Source organism: Rhynchophorus ferrugineus, unplaced genomic scaffold, assembly GCF_030347505.1.
Source record: "Rhynchophorus ferrugineus isolate W39M unplaced genomic scaffold, kcgeb_rfMv2 rfM3, whole genome shotgun sequence".
Lineage (NCBI taxonomy): Eukaryota > Metazoa > Arthropoda > Insecta > Coleoptera > Curculionidae > Rhynchophorus > Rhynchophorus ferrugineus.
The window spans coordinates 67,965,259-67,984,005 of NW_027472582.1; the positions used below are offsets into that span (position 1 = coordinate 67,965,259).

The 18,747-nt window shown below is 31.0% G+C and overlaps 1 protein-coding gene across 14 annotated transcripts in view; it reads left to right on the plus strand.

Annotated features, from left to right (window-relative positions):
- Nucleotides 1-14,192, plus strand: part of Rab3-GEF (Rab3 GDP-GTP exchange factor) — a 95,090-nt gene extending 80,898 nt beyond the window's left edge. For 7 of the 14 annotated variants that reach the window (XM_076398270.1, XM_076398274.1, XM_076398278.1 and 4 more), the window contains 9 exons: nucleotides 10-156; nucleotides 348-599; nucleotides 814-1,053; nucleotides 1,114-1,386; nucleotides 2,869-3,036; nucleotides 5,562-5,570; nucleotides 7,912-7,984; nucleotides 11,191-11,237; nucleotides 13,531-14,192. In XM_076398270.1, the coding sequence (XP_076254385.1) occupies nucleotides 10-156; nucleotides 348-599; nucleotides 814-1,053; nucleotides 1,114-1,386; nucleotides 2,869-3,036; nucleotides 5,562-5,570; nucleotides 7,912-7,984; nucleotides 11,191-11,237; nucleotides 13,531-14,046 (1,725 nt within the window). In that variant the 3' untranslated portion in view covers nucleotides 14,047-14,192. Of the gene's footprint in view, nucleotides 1-9; nucleotides 157-347; nucleotides 600-813; nucleotides 1,054-1,113; nucleotides 1,387-2,868; nucleotides 3,037-5,561; nucleotides 5,571-7,911; nucleotides 7,985-11,190; nucleotides 11,238-11,395; nucleotides 11,498-13,530 lie in introns of all 14 variants that reach the window. The other 7 variants (XM_076398273.1, XM_076398275.1, XM_076398282.1 and 4 more) reach the window with 3 other exon arrangements.
- Nucleotides 14,193-18,747: the final 4,555 nt, after the last annotated feature.

The following is an 18,747-nucleotide window of genomic DNA, read 5'->3' on the forward strand; positions in this document are numbered from 1 at the left end:
TTAACTTAGGGTGATGGGACCCTACATGGATCTGGAGGTACAGTATCTCCATCTACAGGATCTATAACAACGGGGCCTGCTTGTGGATTGAACAGAGGTGGCGGTCAAGCTTCATTCAGGTCCACAGTATCTGATACAGAAGTTGAAACTTTACAGGTAAAATGCAGTTTTGCTAATCATTGATAAAGCTGTGAATGAAATTTGGGGAAACACTGTCTAATATGCCTAGATGACGTTTAACAGCACGTTTCTTTAAAGGCAATATTATTAGTACAGTAATTTAGTTTAATAATAATAATAATAATGGTTTTAATTATTAATATTTAAAATGTACTTTTTTATACTAGTTTCCCAAACTACCTAAACAAAGAACTTCAAGCGTATGGTCGAGTAAATCATCACTAAGCACAGGCTTCAGGTACCATGGAGGGCACATTATCAACACTGTACAATCACCATCGCCTGAAGCAACCAGAACCTACCTGTTTGAAGGACTCTTGGGTAAAGAGCGATCGAATTTATGGGATCAAATGCAATTTTGGGAAGATGCGTTTTTGGATGCTGTTTCCCAGGAGAGAGATATGATCGGAATGGATCAGGTGAGTACTGTTTCGAACAGATCATGTCATCTTTTATATCGAACTGATTTCAGCCATCAGTCCTCATGTTATTTTTGTGTTTTCTTCTATTTTGGTTAATGTATTTAAAAAATTATTTAATTGATATTGATTAACTGAAAATGACAGGAATTAGAAAAATAAGAAGAAATAATCAATAATCTATACACATTAATAATATAAATATCAATTTTAGGGTGCTAGAGAGATGATGGAAAGATATAAAGGACTGAGTGATACAGAAAGGAAGAGATTGGAACACGAGGAAGACAGATTACTAGCCACTATACTTTATAACTTAACTGCTGTTCTAGTAATGTTAAGTTGCAACAAAGAGGAGATCAAGAGGAAGATCCGAAGACTCTTAGGAAAAAGCCACATCGGCTTGATATACAGCCAAGAAGTTAATTTATTGTTGGACCAAATCCATAATTTGGTAAGTACTTTTATTGAATTACAATCATCTTCACTATACTATAATCTCTTTTATTTTTAGAATGGAAACGATATTGATCTTAAACCTCTTGGATCCAGATCACTTCACCGTCAGAGCTTCACCGTTCATCAAGGCGTGGACTGCTCTGGCGATCTCAGGTTCATGGAAGTGAGAGATGACGGTTTGGTCATTCGATCAGTCACCGGAGTTATTATCGAGAGATGGTGGTTCGAGCGATTGGTTAATATGACGTATAGTCCGAAGAATAAGGTGCTCTGTTTGTGGAAACGTACCGGTGGACAGACACAGGTTCATAAATATTATACCAAAAAGGTAATTAAGTTTCAATTGATTGTACTATATTATAGACATAAAAATATAGGCGTCCAAATTTTATTATGGATAAATATTCGCTAGTAGAACGAGTAGAAATAGTGACAATATTTATTGAAAATAATTGTTTCATTATTGCCACTTAGCGGAATTGGCGTCAATGCCAGCGGCTCTTTTTACCTCACGTTGTACATGTCGTTTATTAATTTAGTGTTATAAATCTATCTATAATTAAGATAATAATTATGATATAATTTATCTAATTATTGATCTTATCCCAATATTAGAAAATAAGTAGTTTTAATATTATATGAACTTTCTTCTTCATATTTTGAAGAAACATTTATCGAGGGTTGCCTTTTATATTTCGGGATTTTAAATCAGGTTTACTTATTTTCCAAAACGGAGTTATACAATAAAATAAAAAACCACTGTTTTTTAAGATGTTGAAAAATATTCTCGAAAATAGGTTGTCTTTGATATATTGGTATAAAAAACAATTCTTAACTACCAAATCAGGACTGATGCAATAGCACATATGTATTATTATTCAGTAAACCTATATTTCAGCGTGACAACCTTTTTCAGTGTTGTCAATACTACAAATTGTCTTTTAGCAAATTTTCAATAACCTATAACTGTTCAATTTATTTATACATTCACATATAAGTTTTCAACATTCAATAATACAAATAATATGATATTCAAAATTTCCACTAACATATACTAGTTCAGTGCACTGTTGAAAAAAAGCACGCTTAATTATGCTCCTTTATATGTCCTATTTTCAAAACAAAACCAAAATGAATTATATATATTATATACAATAATCTATAATTATCTACTAAATAAATTTTTTTATATCTATATGAATACAAGGACTGTTCAAACATGCACAGTTAATAAAAATATATTTTCTTCATCAGACATTATACTTTTGGAGAGACAGATAAATATATATGTAATATGAATGTGGGGCCAAGCCTTAACTATATGTCGAGGGGTACTACCAGTGTAATTTAATTATTTTATCACGAGGTCACTGATATATGTGGTAGAGACCAGTCAGTATGGTTAGTATGGTGTAATCTGTTGTGATAAGCAGAAGTGGTCCCAATCAACATTATAATTTTTGAGAACAGCAGTGATTTTTATCTCTTAAACTTCTTGGTTGATTTGAACATATTCAATATCAATTATGTTTATTTTGCAACACCAATATATCATATCGGGCACATCGATAATTCGAATGAACAATATTCTAGTTTATGAATGATTCAGGATAACTATTGTACGTTTATATAAAAATAATTTATTAATATTTATAATTTTGTTTTTTTTAGTGGAAATAATAATGTTTTCGAAATTTTTAAGAGTTTGTTTTACAAAAAATAATTTAATTGTTTTGCATTACATTGTATTAATAAATTGTTAATATTGTTGACGCACTGCTCATTGTTTTCTTCTTGATTTCATTGACAGTGCAAGCAAGTATACTATTGCATTAAGGAGGCTATAGAAAGAAGTGGCGCTATACAGAGTGTTCCGGAATTGGGCGGCGAATTTCCGGTTCAAGACATGACAACTGGGGAAGGAGGTCTCCTACAAGTGTGCATGGAAGGTGTTGGTCTTCTATTTGCCAACAGCAAGGTAAGACCAAAGCAGTTATTCAGTAGAGGCTTCAAGAATTTGAAAATTACAGATAGAACTAGAGCAAAAAATAAACATATTTCGTGTGCAAAGTTAAAATATTTTCCAAAGAATTTTAAAATGATTTGCGCACTAGATATGTGTGATTTTCAGAGAAATATGTATTTTCTTATAATATAGAGTTTATGAAAATAAACATTTAAGGGACTATGCAACTAAAATGGTGTACTTAATACTTGATATCTAGCCCTAAACGTCTATAGTGATTAAATAACATAAGCTACATACACCATTTTGGTTTTGGTTGTACAATTTTATTTCAGTGTTGTTCTCTGCCCTGTGATGTGCATTTATTTTGTGCAAGGACCACTCAAAACTTTCCTCTATGCTGCGCCACTCTTTATATGAGCCATTTCGAATTTTACATATACGTTTGTGTTTTGTTTAAACGTAATATTTTACAGATTGGATCAAATTTTCCTTCTGCTCTACTCTGTAAATATTATATTTAGTATTGTGATTCGTCTTTCAACGGCGGCTGCAGGTTCGAAATCGATGGAGAATAATTAATTTAATGGATCAGTTTTGTACAATATGAAATCAAATATGTTTTCATACAATTTATGAAGTATATGACTATACTATATTAATTATATAAAATACTTTTTTCTAGATTAAGATAATTATGTTTAGATTTCTATTTATTTAGAAAGATAGATATTAGAAGAAAGATATTCGAATGATTTTGTTTTATTTTATAGAAAATAATATTTAATTAATTATTATAAATGGTTACAAAGGTATGGTCCTTAATTATTAAATATAATTTAATTTTTTTTTAATATTATTTTTATTTAGAGTTTTTTTAGTGAATGATTGAAAATTATCCTCCATTGTTGTCTATAAGTTGTTGTCTATAATTGTCCGAAGTAGGTGATAGTCAAATGGTTTTTGCTAGTGGGAAACTGGATTAAGCAGCATTATATTTAGCTTTTCAATTTTAATTAAGTGATTAATTGCCATTAAGGAAATATCTATGGTATCCTTTAACATATTTAAATGTAAAACGTATTCTGGTTTATTGATTTGTCTCTTTATTCATAACATATCATGAAATAATTATTGTTGTGATAAAATTTACCAATTTTTGCTTTTAATGCAGTGTTAGCGCGTCTTTAGTCTCCAGTAAGTTTTTCAATATTTCCTTCAGAGTTCGCAGTATTAATGTTTCTTTGATTGGATTATTTCCAACATTCTGAAACAATATTTATTGTTCATGTAATCGCCAATTTGCTTGGAATTGTTCTTTATCTCTTAAGTTACAAATATCTCTAAATTAATTATCCCTGAATCGTTATTTATCTCTAATACTCTCTAAAGCTACTAATAATTGTTTAATGATTTTAGTTTAAACTTCTATAATTTATTTTAGATTTATTATATTTTTATTTTATAAAAATACTAATTCGTTGTGAAAAATAATATTAATTTGAAATATTATATCGATTTTTTGCATTTTTAAAATTTTTGTTTTGACTTTACGTTCAGTTTTTTTTTTGATGTTCTTCAGTTTTTGCAACAATGACAATGTATTCCTCAAACTTTATTTTCTTGTAATTCAATTGTAGTTATTTTAAGACATTATTTTCTTTAATATTTCAACTACTCATTTTAAAAATTAGATATCTGTTAGATAACTTGTTGAACTAAATCAAACCTGTAGCTCTTGTTGAAATACTTTTTGTGTAAAATTATTTAAATTATTGGCATCACTTGGCATGGCAGTTGTTTCTAAATTTTTTAGTTTCTTTTGCTACAGAATTCAAATCATTAGTTTTCATCACCTTCTCGTACATTTAAAACCGAACTGTTAGCTTCTTTTCATTTGGATCTTATTAGGGAACTATTATAGTTTCCTGTTTTTAAGCATGAATTTAATTAAATATAGAAAATATCAACTGCCAGGAAAATAGAACAAGGAAACGTTATTATTTTTATATCGCCTAGCTTAATACTTATTGATTAATTATAATTACTACTGTTATCTCTTTTTATAGTAATTTTTGTCTGTTGCATGCTGCTCAATGTTGCCATTTTTTTCTTCTTTCTTCTTAAGATAACTTTTAACAGTTTGTATATCCTTCTCTGCTTTTCGATGTCTCTTTTATTCACTTTGTTACTGATGAGAAATGAGTGGTCATACTTTAACATCAATCATCTTTGAATCTGAATCGTTTTCTTTGAGACAGTTGGGGTTTTGCAGACAAGTTTGCTGTTCATAAACTCTATAAGACCTTGTAAGAAAGCTCGGCACTGTCGACTGTTGTCGCGGTCACGAATTCGATGGCCATTAAATATGCAAAACCTAGAAACTTCTCGGGAAAGTTTTCGAAAGCTTAGCGGGAACTTTTGAGATGGTCCGTCTTTGCCAGAAAAAGAAAAGAGCAACATAAATAGAAAATACTAATTGTTTCTTTTATTTTTTTTTTTTCGTACATCTGTCCACGTCGACACGCTGCTTGCAGGATTTTGAGGTATTAAAAATGGTCTCTATTAAATTTGGTCGTTAGTTTTTAGTCATAGTTTTTGTTTAGTTAGCTGCTTTCCCTGTAGATCTCCGCTATCCAGCACTTCTAGAGTGCGACGATAAGTCTCTATTCGTGTACGAACTGTTACGTTTAAATCGCATTATTAGAGAGCTTCAGCACCGATTACCGTAAACGATACGCTATGTCGCTATGTACGTAGCGTATCTGGTAGAACGAAATCTCCGGCACAACGTACTCCTTGATGCACTTATTTCGATCACACTACAATACCAATAACACTTTAATGATGACATTTAAACGTATATTTGAGAAAAAAGAACTAACCTGGGAATAAAGAAATGTTAAATAACGGCGCGTTTATTGTAGTCTTTGTAGCAGCTTTTCGCGAGTTATTCTCGCATGGCAACTAACACTGATTTAATTTAATTGCACAATAATTTACAAGAATATATGATACGACACTCACATCACCGACACCAACACCCTCTTAACCGAATCTAGGTTTGTCTTAAACCATCTCTAAAGTTGCCTAGGGCTTTTAGCATGTTTGTGCCAGTTTATTATGCATGCGGATACGTTATCAACTTATGTTGAACGAGAAGTAAGTAGATGCTTTCTAACTTTTGCCTTTTGCAGGTCTGTGTTCGATTTAGGTCTTTAATATTTCTTGTATAAGGTTATTGGAAGTTTTCTTCAAGTGAAATATTGATTATTGTGATTTGATTTACACAGTTTAGTGGCTATAGCATTTGTTATAGTTGATCTACAACAATAACAATGAATATTTAACAAGGTGGCATATATTTGTATGATATATTTATAATGAATTAATTATTTTATTACATGCTAGGATATAAAGTTTCTAATTAACTAAATTAAATAATTTACGAAAAATAACGCGTGTGAAGATAAGTTAATTTTTCCAGAAGTATGTGTTTATAATAAGTGATAGATGACTGAAACAACATCTTAAAAGTTTATGAGGGGACTAGGATTTTTCACATTAGTTTTGAGATGGGTTGATAAGAATTTTTGTGCTGAATGATATTGTTGTACCATTCAGAAAACTCCTGCCATTTTCCGGTGAGTATCACATGGAAAATTGCTTTCGTTTTTGTAGTTACAGCAGATTATTTCTAATCAACAAACGCCTTCTAAAATTTAATTTTAGTTTCAGTTCCTAAGAAAACCAATCTTATTCCTAATTTATAATATCTAACGTGTTTACAACTAGTTGGTTGTTTAAGTTTATCATTACCTTGAAATTCAAATTCACTACTTTTCAAACACTCAATATTTAAGTGTTTTCTGTAGCTTTATAGGGAATGCAAATTAAGAGGATGCTCTTACGCATTTATGGTTGACATGACCGCTTTTGTTTCGATTTTTATATGTTGATTATAGTAACATTTCTCTTATGCTTTCTTTGACAGTGCATAGATATTTTTCATATATATTCTCTTGATATTTATTTGTAGTTAATTACCATGGAAGTCTGTATCTAGCACGTAAAAAGATTCATTTATTCGACAATCTTGATGCATGGCAATGTTCATGCAGCTTAAAGTGAATATTCAGAGGATTCACATTGTATTTGGCAGAACTTGAGAAACTTTTAAAGAACATGAGGAACTATGCAGTTCTTGATCTCTAAATTTATGCGTTCCGTTCAGTTAACAGTCATCACGATATCATGAAATTTGATACTGTTTTCGAAATTGGTTGAATGTTATCCAGAAACAATTAGTTTAGGAGGGATTGAGAATCAGTTATATATCAACTTGTTATTGTTTTCTGATATTATGGGTATATTAAGATTAACTATTTAATTGTGTTATAAATGCATAATTACTTTTTAGTTCACTCAATAATAGTTAGAGTAAAACTTACTTACTTATATTTTATAAACAAATAACCAATATATATTAACATTGACAGAGCCACAATTACACCAGTTACAGATTTAATTAAGTAAAAATAGAGATACAGCATATAATGAAATGGTACTTAGGCATATAAGTTATAAAAATGTTTATAAAGTGGCAATATTAATAGATTTCCAGAAATAAAAAATACTGATGATATAATAATAATGATACTGAACGTAGTCACTATTATTGAAGATTACTCATACGTGCTTGCATTTTATAGTAACTAATTAACAATAAATAATACTAATATGACTCATAACGACGAGCACACTTAGTTTATATATCGCTATTGTAGATACACTTTTTATATTCAACATAAACAACATAATAAACAGAAAAAGTGTGCCTGTCTAATATTATTATATTTGACACTAATCTAAAGTTTTGATTTGCAGTTCTTTGTTCGAATAGCACATATTAGAAAGTGCTATACGCAAAAGGGAAGCATTTTCATTATTGAGGAATTCAGTAAGTATAAAACGATTTGAATGAAAATGTTTATATATTCATATTTAATTCATTTATTGGTGGTATTTAACCGTTTGATGTGATTATATTATGTCAAAAACATGCCGATAATTGTGTAATTTCGCGGGTTCGAACCCTATTGTTTTTTAAACATTTTTTTGGATTTTAACCCCCCGGATTTTAACTTCCTGTTTCTTCATCACTGTGTGACAATTTTTTATATTCTACAACAATAAATAAAACTGCTTTTTTGATCAAATTGTATCTGCTGAAAACAAAAAATTAAATGGATTTTTTTGTAACGTATCATTTACATACAAATAGATAATGAATCAAAATAGCTCAGGTTTAAGTGGTCAATAAAAAAAAAATTAACCATATATTCTGAAAGTAGAATCCTTTTTCATTACAAACCAGCAACTAGCATTCTATCTTTCTTGATAACGCGCTTCTATCTATTTTATGTTATATCCTGTTGAAAGTGTTCACATTGTTTGCAACTCACCATTCCAAGATTAGGGGCGAAAAATCGAAATGAGAATGCAAGAAATGTATTTTTAAATACGTTTGTCCATCCAGCTCTCCATCGTCTTAAATTTTCTAAAAAGTTGTTCAAAAAAATACTCAGTATTGCCTAAAAATCCATGAATTACTTTATTTAGAGATCACAGCCAATAACTCTTTCGCAGTAAGGCGTTCCCGAATTTATTGTTTTCTTAATCCAACGTTTCCCTATTTGTGGTCCAACAAAAATAACTTAGCATAACTCAGTTTAGAGAAAACAGTTTTGAAATACAAAAATCCTTGACAGAGTGAGTTCTTTTTGGTCAATCTTTGACCTCATGGTGGTTTTTGATGCCTCTACTGTCCCACAAAGAGAGAAAATAACAATATTTCGTGAAACCTCCATGTAGTCCAAGCAATATAGCAACACCATTTAAATCAGCACAAACTTTCTGCTGCTTTTATTCCTTCTAGTATCACCAAATATGCCAGGCATGAAAGGATATCGATTGCCATTGCGGAGTAATACGGCTTTAACGTGCAAATATTATTCACATTATTACTAAGGAACGTGATGTGTTAGACAACCATAACTATAGATAAAGTTTTTGACTATAGAATGAGGCATTCAAAACACGTATTTTCTATATGATCATCTTTAAAATTGGTCATGGTTATTACAACTCCTCAACAATTGTTCCAGTGTGAAATATTTGTTATATGTTAGGTATTTTTTGAGCAATTAAAGCCATCCTCGATTCATCTCAATAATTGGTAAAATGAGTAGCATTCAAGTAATTGAAAGCTTATCGGTGAGTTTTGACATAATATAGATTAACTTCAAGAGACAAGTAAATAAAATAGTAGTATGAAAATATAGAACAAATCAACGTTTTGGTCAATAATTAAATAAGGTTAACCTTTTTAAGTCATTGAATAAGTTCTTGCTGTTGATTTTCATAAAAATAAATTATTTATTTAATCAAGCTTGAAACTATATTACGGAAAGAGTTTTGTGTATTACAGTGTCATTATCATACATCCATAAATGGCGCTAGGGGAGAATTCGTAATTATCAATCGATACGCTGCTGTTAGTATAGCATTTGTTAGAATATTCTTCACCAAATTTCAACACTGCCGATTAGCTACATAGGTTCAGGCCTCGGATAATGTTGGTCAGATCGTTGTTTCATAATCCATATATGGATGATGAGATCATCCATCCATTATAACCCGCATCTTCAGATTTGTTCCTCAACTGTGTAATGATTATCGCATGCATCTTAAAAGAAATATGATCTCATGGAGATCAAGCATCGCTAGTGTCAAGTTCTCGGAGCAATATAGAAGGATGGGTAAAATAAGCGTTCGAAAGAATCGACTGCCAAGATCGTCAGCACACCTCAGATTGCTAAAGAAGTTTGTAGCATCACATTTCATACCATACATTTTTGGCACTAGAGAAAGGAACTTTGTGATATTTTTCATATTTAATATCTTTACATGTATCGGATCAGGTCTGTCCTAAACTATCAATAATTTTGCATAGGCAAGCCACCCTCGAATAATCTCATTAATTGGTAAAATGAGTAGCATTCAAGTAATTAAATTTTAACGAAAAGCTTATCGGTGAGTTTTGACATAATATAGATTAACTTCAAGAGACAAGTAAATAAAATAGTAGTATGAAAATATAGAACAAATCAACGTTTTGGTCAATAATTAAATAAGGTTAACCTTTTTAAGTCATTGAATAAGTTCTTGCTGTTGATTTTCATAAAAATAAATTATTTATTTAATGAAGCTTGAAAATATATTACGGAAAGAGTTTTGTGTATTACAGTGTCATTATCATAAATCCATAAATGGCGCTAGGGGAGAATTCGTAATTATCAATCGATACGCTGCTGTTAGTATAGCATTTGTTAGAATATTCTTCACCAAATTTCAACACTGCCGATCAGCTACGTAGGTTCAGGCCTCGGATAATGTTGGTCAGATCGTTGTTTCATAATCCATATATGGATGATGAGATCATCCATCCATTATAACCCGCATCTTCAGATTTGTTCCTCAACTGTGTAATGATTATCGCATGCATCTTAATAGAAATATGATCTCATGGAGATCAAGCATCGCTAGTGTCAAGTTTTAGGAGCAATATAGAAGGATGGGTAAAATAAGCGTTCGAATGAATCGACTGCCAAGATCGTCAGCACACCTCAGATTGTTAAAGAAGTTTGTAGCATCACATTTCACACCATAGATTTTTGGCACTAGAGAAAACAACTTTGTGATATTTTTCATATTTAATATTTTTACATGTATCGGATCAGATCTGTCCTAAACTATCAGTAATTTTGCATAGGCAGCTAGCGTCTGATATCTTCTATAACTCCTTTAGTCGCCTCGTAAAGAGCGTTATGGTGTTAAACAATATTTCATCATTTTAGAATCATCTATTGAAATATCTACGTGTAGACAGTATGACAAAAAACTGGGTACATCATCTGTAACGTTTCCTGATTAAAGTATTTTAATAATAGTTTTGAATATGGTATTGAAGACAGTTAAGAAGATTATGAAAATAAAATATGACACATAATTTTAGTCTTGCTTGAATGTGTTGAAGAAAACAGTGCGAATTTATTCAATTTTGGATTAATTACTGATGTGATATTAACAATATATCTTTTACAGATCCTAAAACTCGTCAAGTAATTCAGCGGAAGTACAAGTCCCCTATGGTGAGATATATCTTTGTCACTTAGACGTTGTCGGTGTAGTACCTTGCATCAGAATATTTGATTTATACTTTATTTATTATTTTTTCATATCACTACTTTTATTTACGTGGATTAGTTTTAGTTAAATCATTGCATGTAGTTTAATTTGGATGTTATAGGCTAGCCAGATGTTGCAATCTTTCCATAGGATATTTGCATCAAGCTTAGCGGACTACCTTAATAATTTAACGTTTGGAACGTGATATTATTTTGTATTTGATGTAAGCTTATTTTATAATTTCCATAATTTTCGTTATAGTTTTAGTATTACCCTTATGCTTTTTCTAGTGTTTATTATGATGTAAATTTGTTAAGCGGATGAGTGTAAGAAGTACATTTAATTAAAATATTTTTCGGAATATTATTTTAGATGAATATTATACTAGATTATTCAATAAGCATCATATACTTCAATTCATCATCTAGTCCTATCAGTTTTTATTTTAATATTACATCTTTCACTGTCTGTACACTACACTTTTCACTATCTACCATTGTGTTCTGAATCAAAACAAGGCGTTAATGAGCACTTAGAACTTGACTTTTCACTTCTGGAGTGAGTTTGAGTTCATAAATTAGCCAAATATTTTTGTGTTTGTTTTTGTTTACTTCTAACTTATAGCTTCTAATTAAAAGAAACCAATTGCTTGTAATTAGAATCACATCTAAAAATACATCAAATAACTTCTTTTTACCGAAGAGAATATAATTTTCCATCAAAACAAAGCATTTGATTACACAGCTCAATAGCAATCACTAAAATTAGTATATTAAGGGACAACGAATTATTTCAACATTCTATTAGATTTCGATTTCTACGATTCTTTGCTCTTTTCACATCTCAAAATGTCTTGTAGCGAGATATTTTATAGGCTTTCCAAAAAGTAATTACAACGGAAGGATCCAGAAATATGAGTTTGTTAGTACACTGTGAGTGCTCAAAAATAAAATTATGTAACTACACATTCATTTAAATTCTGTTTATGGAAATATCTGTATTATTTCTGTACACTCCTGTTTGTTGCTTGTTGATTTTCGGATATTAATGTGTGGGTATTCTGAAGAGGATTGGTTTTTATCTTCATAATGTTTTGGCAGAATTAGATCTAATCTCTTTAGGTTTTCTTTTGTTTGTTTTTTAATAACTTGATCTTTATTAAAACTAGTGAATATGTACTGAAAATATGGACGAAAAGGAATGTTAGAAGAAGTTATTGGTTTTCTGATTGGAGCTGCGTTTGTTGATTAAATTTTCTAGCTAAATCTATTTTAAATCTCTATCTCTAGAACTCGTCTCTTCTGGACTATGCCGTGTCTTTTGAGCTCTTGGTATTACCGTAAAAGATCTAATTTTTATCGCCAGTTATAATACGCCTCAGAAAACTCTTATTTCATTTACCTGGAAAGCAAAGAAACCGCTATATTTAAAATGTTCCAAATGGCATTAAAATTTTCCCATATTTTGGATCTTTCCTATTATACATTAAGATCTGAAAATAGTTGGCTTATTTTCTGCTAGGTTGTTTAATGTTTCTTTAGCACCAGATTTCTTCAAATCAAACAATTGACAAATACATTTTTTTATTCAACATAATTCCTTTCAACACTGATTATAGCGACCCTCCAACTTTTCGATACCATTTTTGTAGTACGATTTGCCCTTTGCTTCAAAACAGGCCTCAGTTTCGGCGATCACCTCTTCATTCGACGAACGATTCTTCCCGGCGAGCATTCTTTTGAGATCTGAGAACAGGAAATAGTCGCTGGGGGCCAGATCTGGAGGATGCGTTGGATGAGGCAGCAATTCGAAGCCCAATTCATGGATTTTTGCCATCGTTTTCACTGACTCGTGATAGAGTGCGTCGTCTTGGTGAAGCAGCACTTTCTTTTTCTTTAAAAGCGGCCGTTTTTTTTGGCGATTTCGTCCTTCAAACAGTCCAATAACGTTGTTGATGGTCCTTCCTTTTTCAGGATAGTCAATGAAGATTATTTAATATCAAGGTATCTAGATAATAATTTGTACATCTTAAGTGCCTCAATGTTTTCTGATTCAGATTGAATTTATTTATTAAAATTAAAGCAACGCGATTTTGGCTGTATACAGTACCAGGCAATTTTGATATTTCTTCTATTGATAAACATATATCAACCAATTTTATTATTGTTTCATCAGAAGTTTTTCAGTCAAAATATATGTTCAAGATTATAACGAGATAATATACTTGTATTTTCTAACTCTTTTGTGTTATTCTAGGCGGACCAAATCTGTTACTCAGTCCTGTGCGTATTCTCGTACGTAGCTGCGGGAAAAGAAGGAAAGGAAAAATTCACAATGCCTCCCCAGCACTCGCTACACCAACGCCCTCATTCTATAACTCCCCAGCACAACTTGACCTCCACCGTTCGACCTGCCGTCGTACCTCAAGAGAAATACCAGCAGGATCCCTCGACTCAACTATCTGCGTTGACACACAGTTCGAAATCGCACCTGCTGCCAAGCCCGCAACCCGGCATACCTCCCCCTACCAGCCCGGAGCCTGGGTCCATCACGCCAGTCGGCGGACCTCCAGCCTATCCCCCGCCTGCTCTACCTCCAGGCGTAGCCCCACCTGCACCACCTCCCGGTCCGAAGACCCTCACGTCGCAGATGTCGATGCCGAACCCACTGAAACCGCCACCGGTGCCCACTAGGAGTTCGCTGCCCTACCGACAGGGGTCGCTGGCCTTGCCTTTAGGTCAACCCCCACCTCCACCGCCGCGAAACAAGTGACGTCATAAGCGATACTCGATACCATTCATTTATGCGAGACAGTGTGTCGGGCCATCTTGTCTTCCGTGGGTTTAGGCTAGCGTAGGTGATAAATCGGTGTTTTGTATCATGTAGTCAGGCATTTGTAAAAAAATAATAGTTAAATAACTAAATTAAGTGAGTCTATCGTACCGCAGTAATTTATGTTCCTGCAGAAGGTTAATTTACAGATGAATATTTCCAGAGGCATTATCTTACTATATGTCTATGTCAAGTATGTCAATATTTAATCATATACTATACACATATACTTTTTAAAAACATTGATATAAACTAATCCATCATTTTTAGAATATTTCAAAATGCTATTTATAATTTGAACCTACAGAGGGTGGCAAAATTGTTAGGACAATATTGAGTAAATAGTGTCAGTCTGTTTTTAAGCTTAATTCAATTTCTATTACAAATTATTAGTTGGGGCTCTCTTATGTGACTAAGGAAGATAATTATTGGTCAAAAATCGAAAATGTTTACTCCATTTTATCATTCAGATACAAATATCAAACCACTGTAAACAACAAAACTTATGCTCTAACGACAAAACGTTCTGAAGAAGGCTAAACTTTCAATCGGAAACGTCAGATAAAGTTTAACAACACTTATTGCTAAGCCTTTAAATATAAATAGCAATCCTCATATAATACAGGTTATTAAAAAAAATTCTATCAAATATACTTGCTTTTATTTTAGTTCAACAATATTTTTTATTATTTTTTATAGGCAATATAATTTGGATGTTATTAAATTTATTAATAAATACGAATATTGAAATTTTAATTAAATCAAAAAGGCTATAGGTTCATTTATAATTCCTGGCAAATACATTTAGGCATATATAAATTAAGTCAATTGATCAACTCATAATAATTTGTTATTAAATATTTTTATTGGAATCTAACAAAAAAAATGGTTGCAAAATGTGAATAATGTGATACCGACTGGTATATTTCCAAAATTAATATTTATCTGGCTTTACGTGAAAATTATTAACTATAACATTCAGGGTGAGAAGTAGAATTTCAAACAAATATTTCTAAGAGTCGGATTTTTCACGGTTGATTATAAAGTTATTTACAATTACAATCTCAAACATATAGTACATCCATGCCCCAGTATGATTCCAACCCGCCACTATCGCATTAGTAGGAGGACCGTCCCGTCGTCCTAACCACTGCACCACCAAGTCGGTTCTAAGAGTTTTATGAAATATAGCTATCTTGCTTTGAATATTCTTCGAGTCTCCAGAAAACAGTTATTTATGGAAAAACAAAATCACATTCTTTAAAAACATCAAGCGTATCTCTCTGACAAGAAATATTCTAACAAAAACAAAAAGTTTAATGCCTACTTAAGGCTGAAGAATGAGGGGAATCATAATTTAAAAAGCTTATCTAGACACACATTCTGAAAATTATTTGATCTAATGATATTATTATAATTTTTTAAAAATATTTAACGAATATCAATGTATATCCTCCATTATTTGTCTACAATTCAATTGTGTAATTACAAATATTACTTAAGTATAGTTTGTTTCAAACTCCAATAGATTGAAATGTTGCTTTTTTGTTTTAGCATTATCTTGAAGAACAGACAGTAAGTTAGATAGTGCCAGGTCAGGCCAATAAAGCGAATAGAGTAACAATGGATATATAGTGCTTGACGGTCATAGCTATTGGAAAGAAATTATATCATTTAGTGAGATTATGCCTTTACTTAAAAGGAAACAGATTTAATGAAATACATTCCTCGTCATATTCATATATACTTACTGAAATACTCTAACATATAATTCCAGACCGTTTATTTATTTAGATAATTGGTTGTATAAATAAAGAAGTATTATTTAGTTGCTTGTATAGATTTTATTCTGTAAAGCTCCAATGAAAACGTGTATTTTTAAATAAATATCAACGCCAACTTATAATCGTTTAAACATTTGGTGAGTTCCATAAAGAGTTGCACAAATTTTAACACTAATATTAATGTTGTAGTTCATAAATATGTGATTATTTTGTCATATCTGTGTGATATTCTAGTTTAATTTACAAAAGATATTTGATTTTTTTATATGTATTCATAGGTGTCTTTAAGTTTAAGTTAAAATTAAGTACCTTTGTATTTCAAATATGTACTATGAAAAAACTAAACATTTGTATACATAGTGGCTCTAAATGTTGGTTAATAGAAATATATTATATTGTCATACTCAGAAGGAAAGTAGTTTTCGGTTATTTTGTTGTAATGTGCCTTTTTAAGATTTTTATTATTTCGCTTTGTGTGAATATACTATTTTATCCATAATGTGTAAATAACTATATTTAATATTATTTGTTTTTATATTTTAACAGAGAATATTGGTGCAGCTACTTCAAACATGTGGTTTAACTATATTATGTTTAAATATTATTAAAAACCTCAAATAATAATAAAGAAGAAATAACTTTGTTAAAAGGAATTTTATTCTAACTATTGTCAATCACCAACAATTTAATTTGAACCACATTTTTGATTAATTTACCCTATTTTTGATATGAAGATAAATATGAGAAGCAATATAAAGCGATTAATTGAATATTCTAAATCCATGATGTAGTACTTTCAAAGAATTGACACATACCGAAGTGATTGCATGCTAAACACCAAATAAATGCCTTAACATCGTACAGAGAAAGAACCCTTTGATTTGTTTCGGTTTTGTGCAGGCATATTAAACGATTCTAGGCAGAATAAATATTTATATTGTGTGTAACTACAGTTTTATAGAGCAAAATTTATTGAAATTATAATAAAGATAATTAAAGCAGATTATATAGTTTTATTATAAATAAATTATGAAATTTTAGGAAAGACTTTACAAAGACATAGCAAAAAACTTTAATTTTACTTCAGAGACTATTTTATTTCTCGGAAATAATAGGTGTTGATGAACAGCGATACAAACGACATTTTTATTTAAAATAATGACTTAAATCTATTTTAACTTAAATCAAACCCCTATTTAGACGTTCTACTCGTTATAGCATTCAGTCTTAACTTAAACAGATGACCTTGCTCTTTGGAATAGTCAGTTTTCGTAGCCAAGGCTGTATAGTGGCAAGATATACCACCTTTCTTCTTAAGACATTTCCAAAAGGAACTTATATTGCACTAAAATTATTTATGAGTAACGTATGTACCTTGGTCCCAGTTTGGGTTGAATAATACTCTGACTAGTACTGTTTTGCCCAAATTTCCGTGATATGTACTGTAGGGAATGGTTTCCCATGTTTTGATCACTTCAAATTCGGATGGTCTACGTCTGAGAAACAGTAGTGGCATTATGGAGAATCCCAACTAGTATTCGGTAAATTTCATTAGCTTTCTCCTGATTTTGCGACGTTATCATTTACAAGTAATAGAGAGGTAGAATCCAGCGTAGTATAACAGTTATTTTGGATAAAAACTGTTAGTGGTAGGAGCTTTGTTTGGTAGGGCTAAAATTTGTATAGTTTATTTGGTTTATTGACACTTTTTATATTGTGGTGGATAAATAATCGATTTATAAATTCTGTCAAAAGCTAATAAGTTGGTTATAATAAACTTAAAAGCATAATGGATTAAAATCAGTTAAACATATGATTGCAGCCAAGCTAACTGCCAAAATTTCAATAGTATTTACCAGATATAAAAGTGATGCTACACATATTGAAGCATGAGTAAATGAGGTTAAAAATACAGGATATGTGTTTTATAATACACAAAGGGTACCTTGATAAAACTGTTCCCCGTAACTGCGTTAAATAAAGAAGATTTTGGCTAATCTACCGACCACAAAAACCACTATTGTGGCTACATATCTTGACAATAGGGCACTCTTATCTCAAGACGCGTCAACATCAGCCGCAAAGAATATCCAAGATCATCTCAACAAAACACAGTTATGATTGAAAAAGTCTTGAATACATTCTTGGATATAATCGCCGGCTTTTAGAAAAATTGTTTCAATTAATCCAAAAACAATTAAGATCGAATGTAAATGCTTTAAAAATTTATTGCTCTTAAATTATAACTCAGAATTTTAAAGTTCCGTGAATTTAAAATACAACATAATGTACAACAACATGTATTGTGGTATTTATAATATGTTCGTAGAATTCCCGTTCATTTTATTTGCGTATTCATGCAGTAATAAAGTAGTTATCTCAAAATACGTTTCTATAAAATGTGCATATTTTAAGAATAATGGTTTAGGTAAATTATGAGAAAACCTCAAATAATTAATATATTTTAAACTATTTGTTACAATTTGTCAAACAAGATGGAAATTCTCTATTATAACAATAAGTAAAAAAACTATCAAACTATAAACTACTCCTGTATATTCTGTAACATTCTGAGAATTTGAAAGCACACGTATATCGTCAAGGCGCGTGTGTGTGTGAATAGGTTTTAGAGGGACCTTTGGTCCAACCTTGTGAAACAGTAGGAGATGACAGTACAATTCAAAGTAAAGTATTAGGACAGAGGCTCTCAAAAAGTGTATTCTTAAAATTTAGTAAAAACGAGAACAGAACAGAGTACACTTGAAACAGATAAAATTTTCTGTATGTCCATTTTCTACCACGCATCAACACATATTTTTTCATCTACTCGTATGTCGATATAATTTTAAGGTGTTGA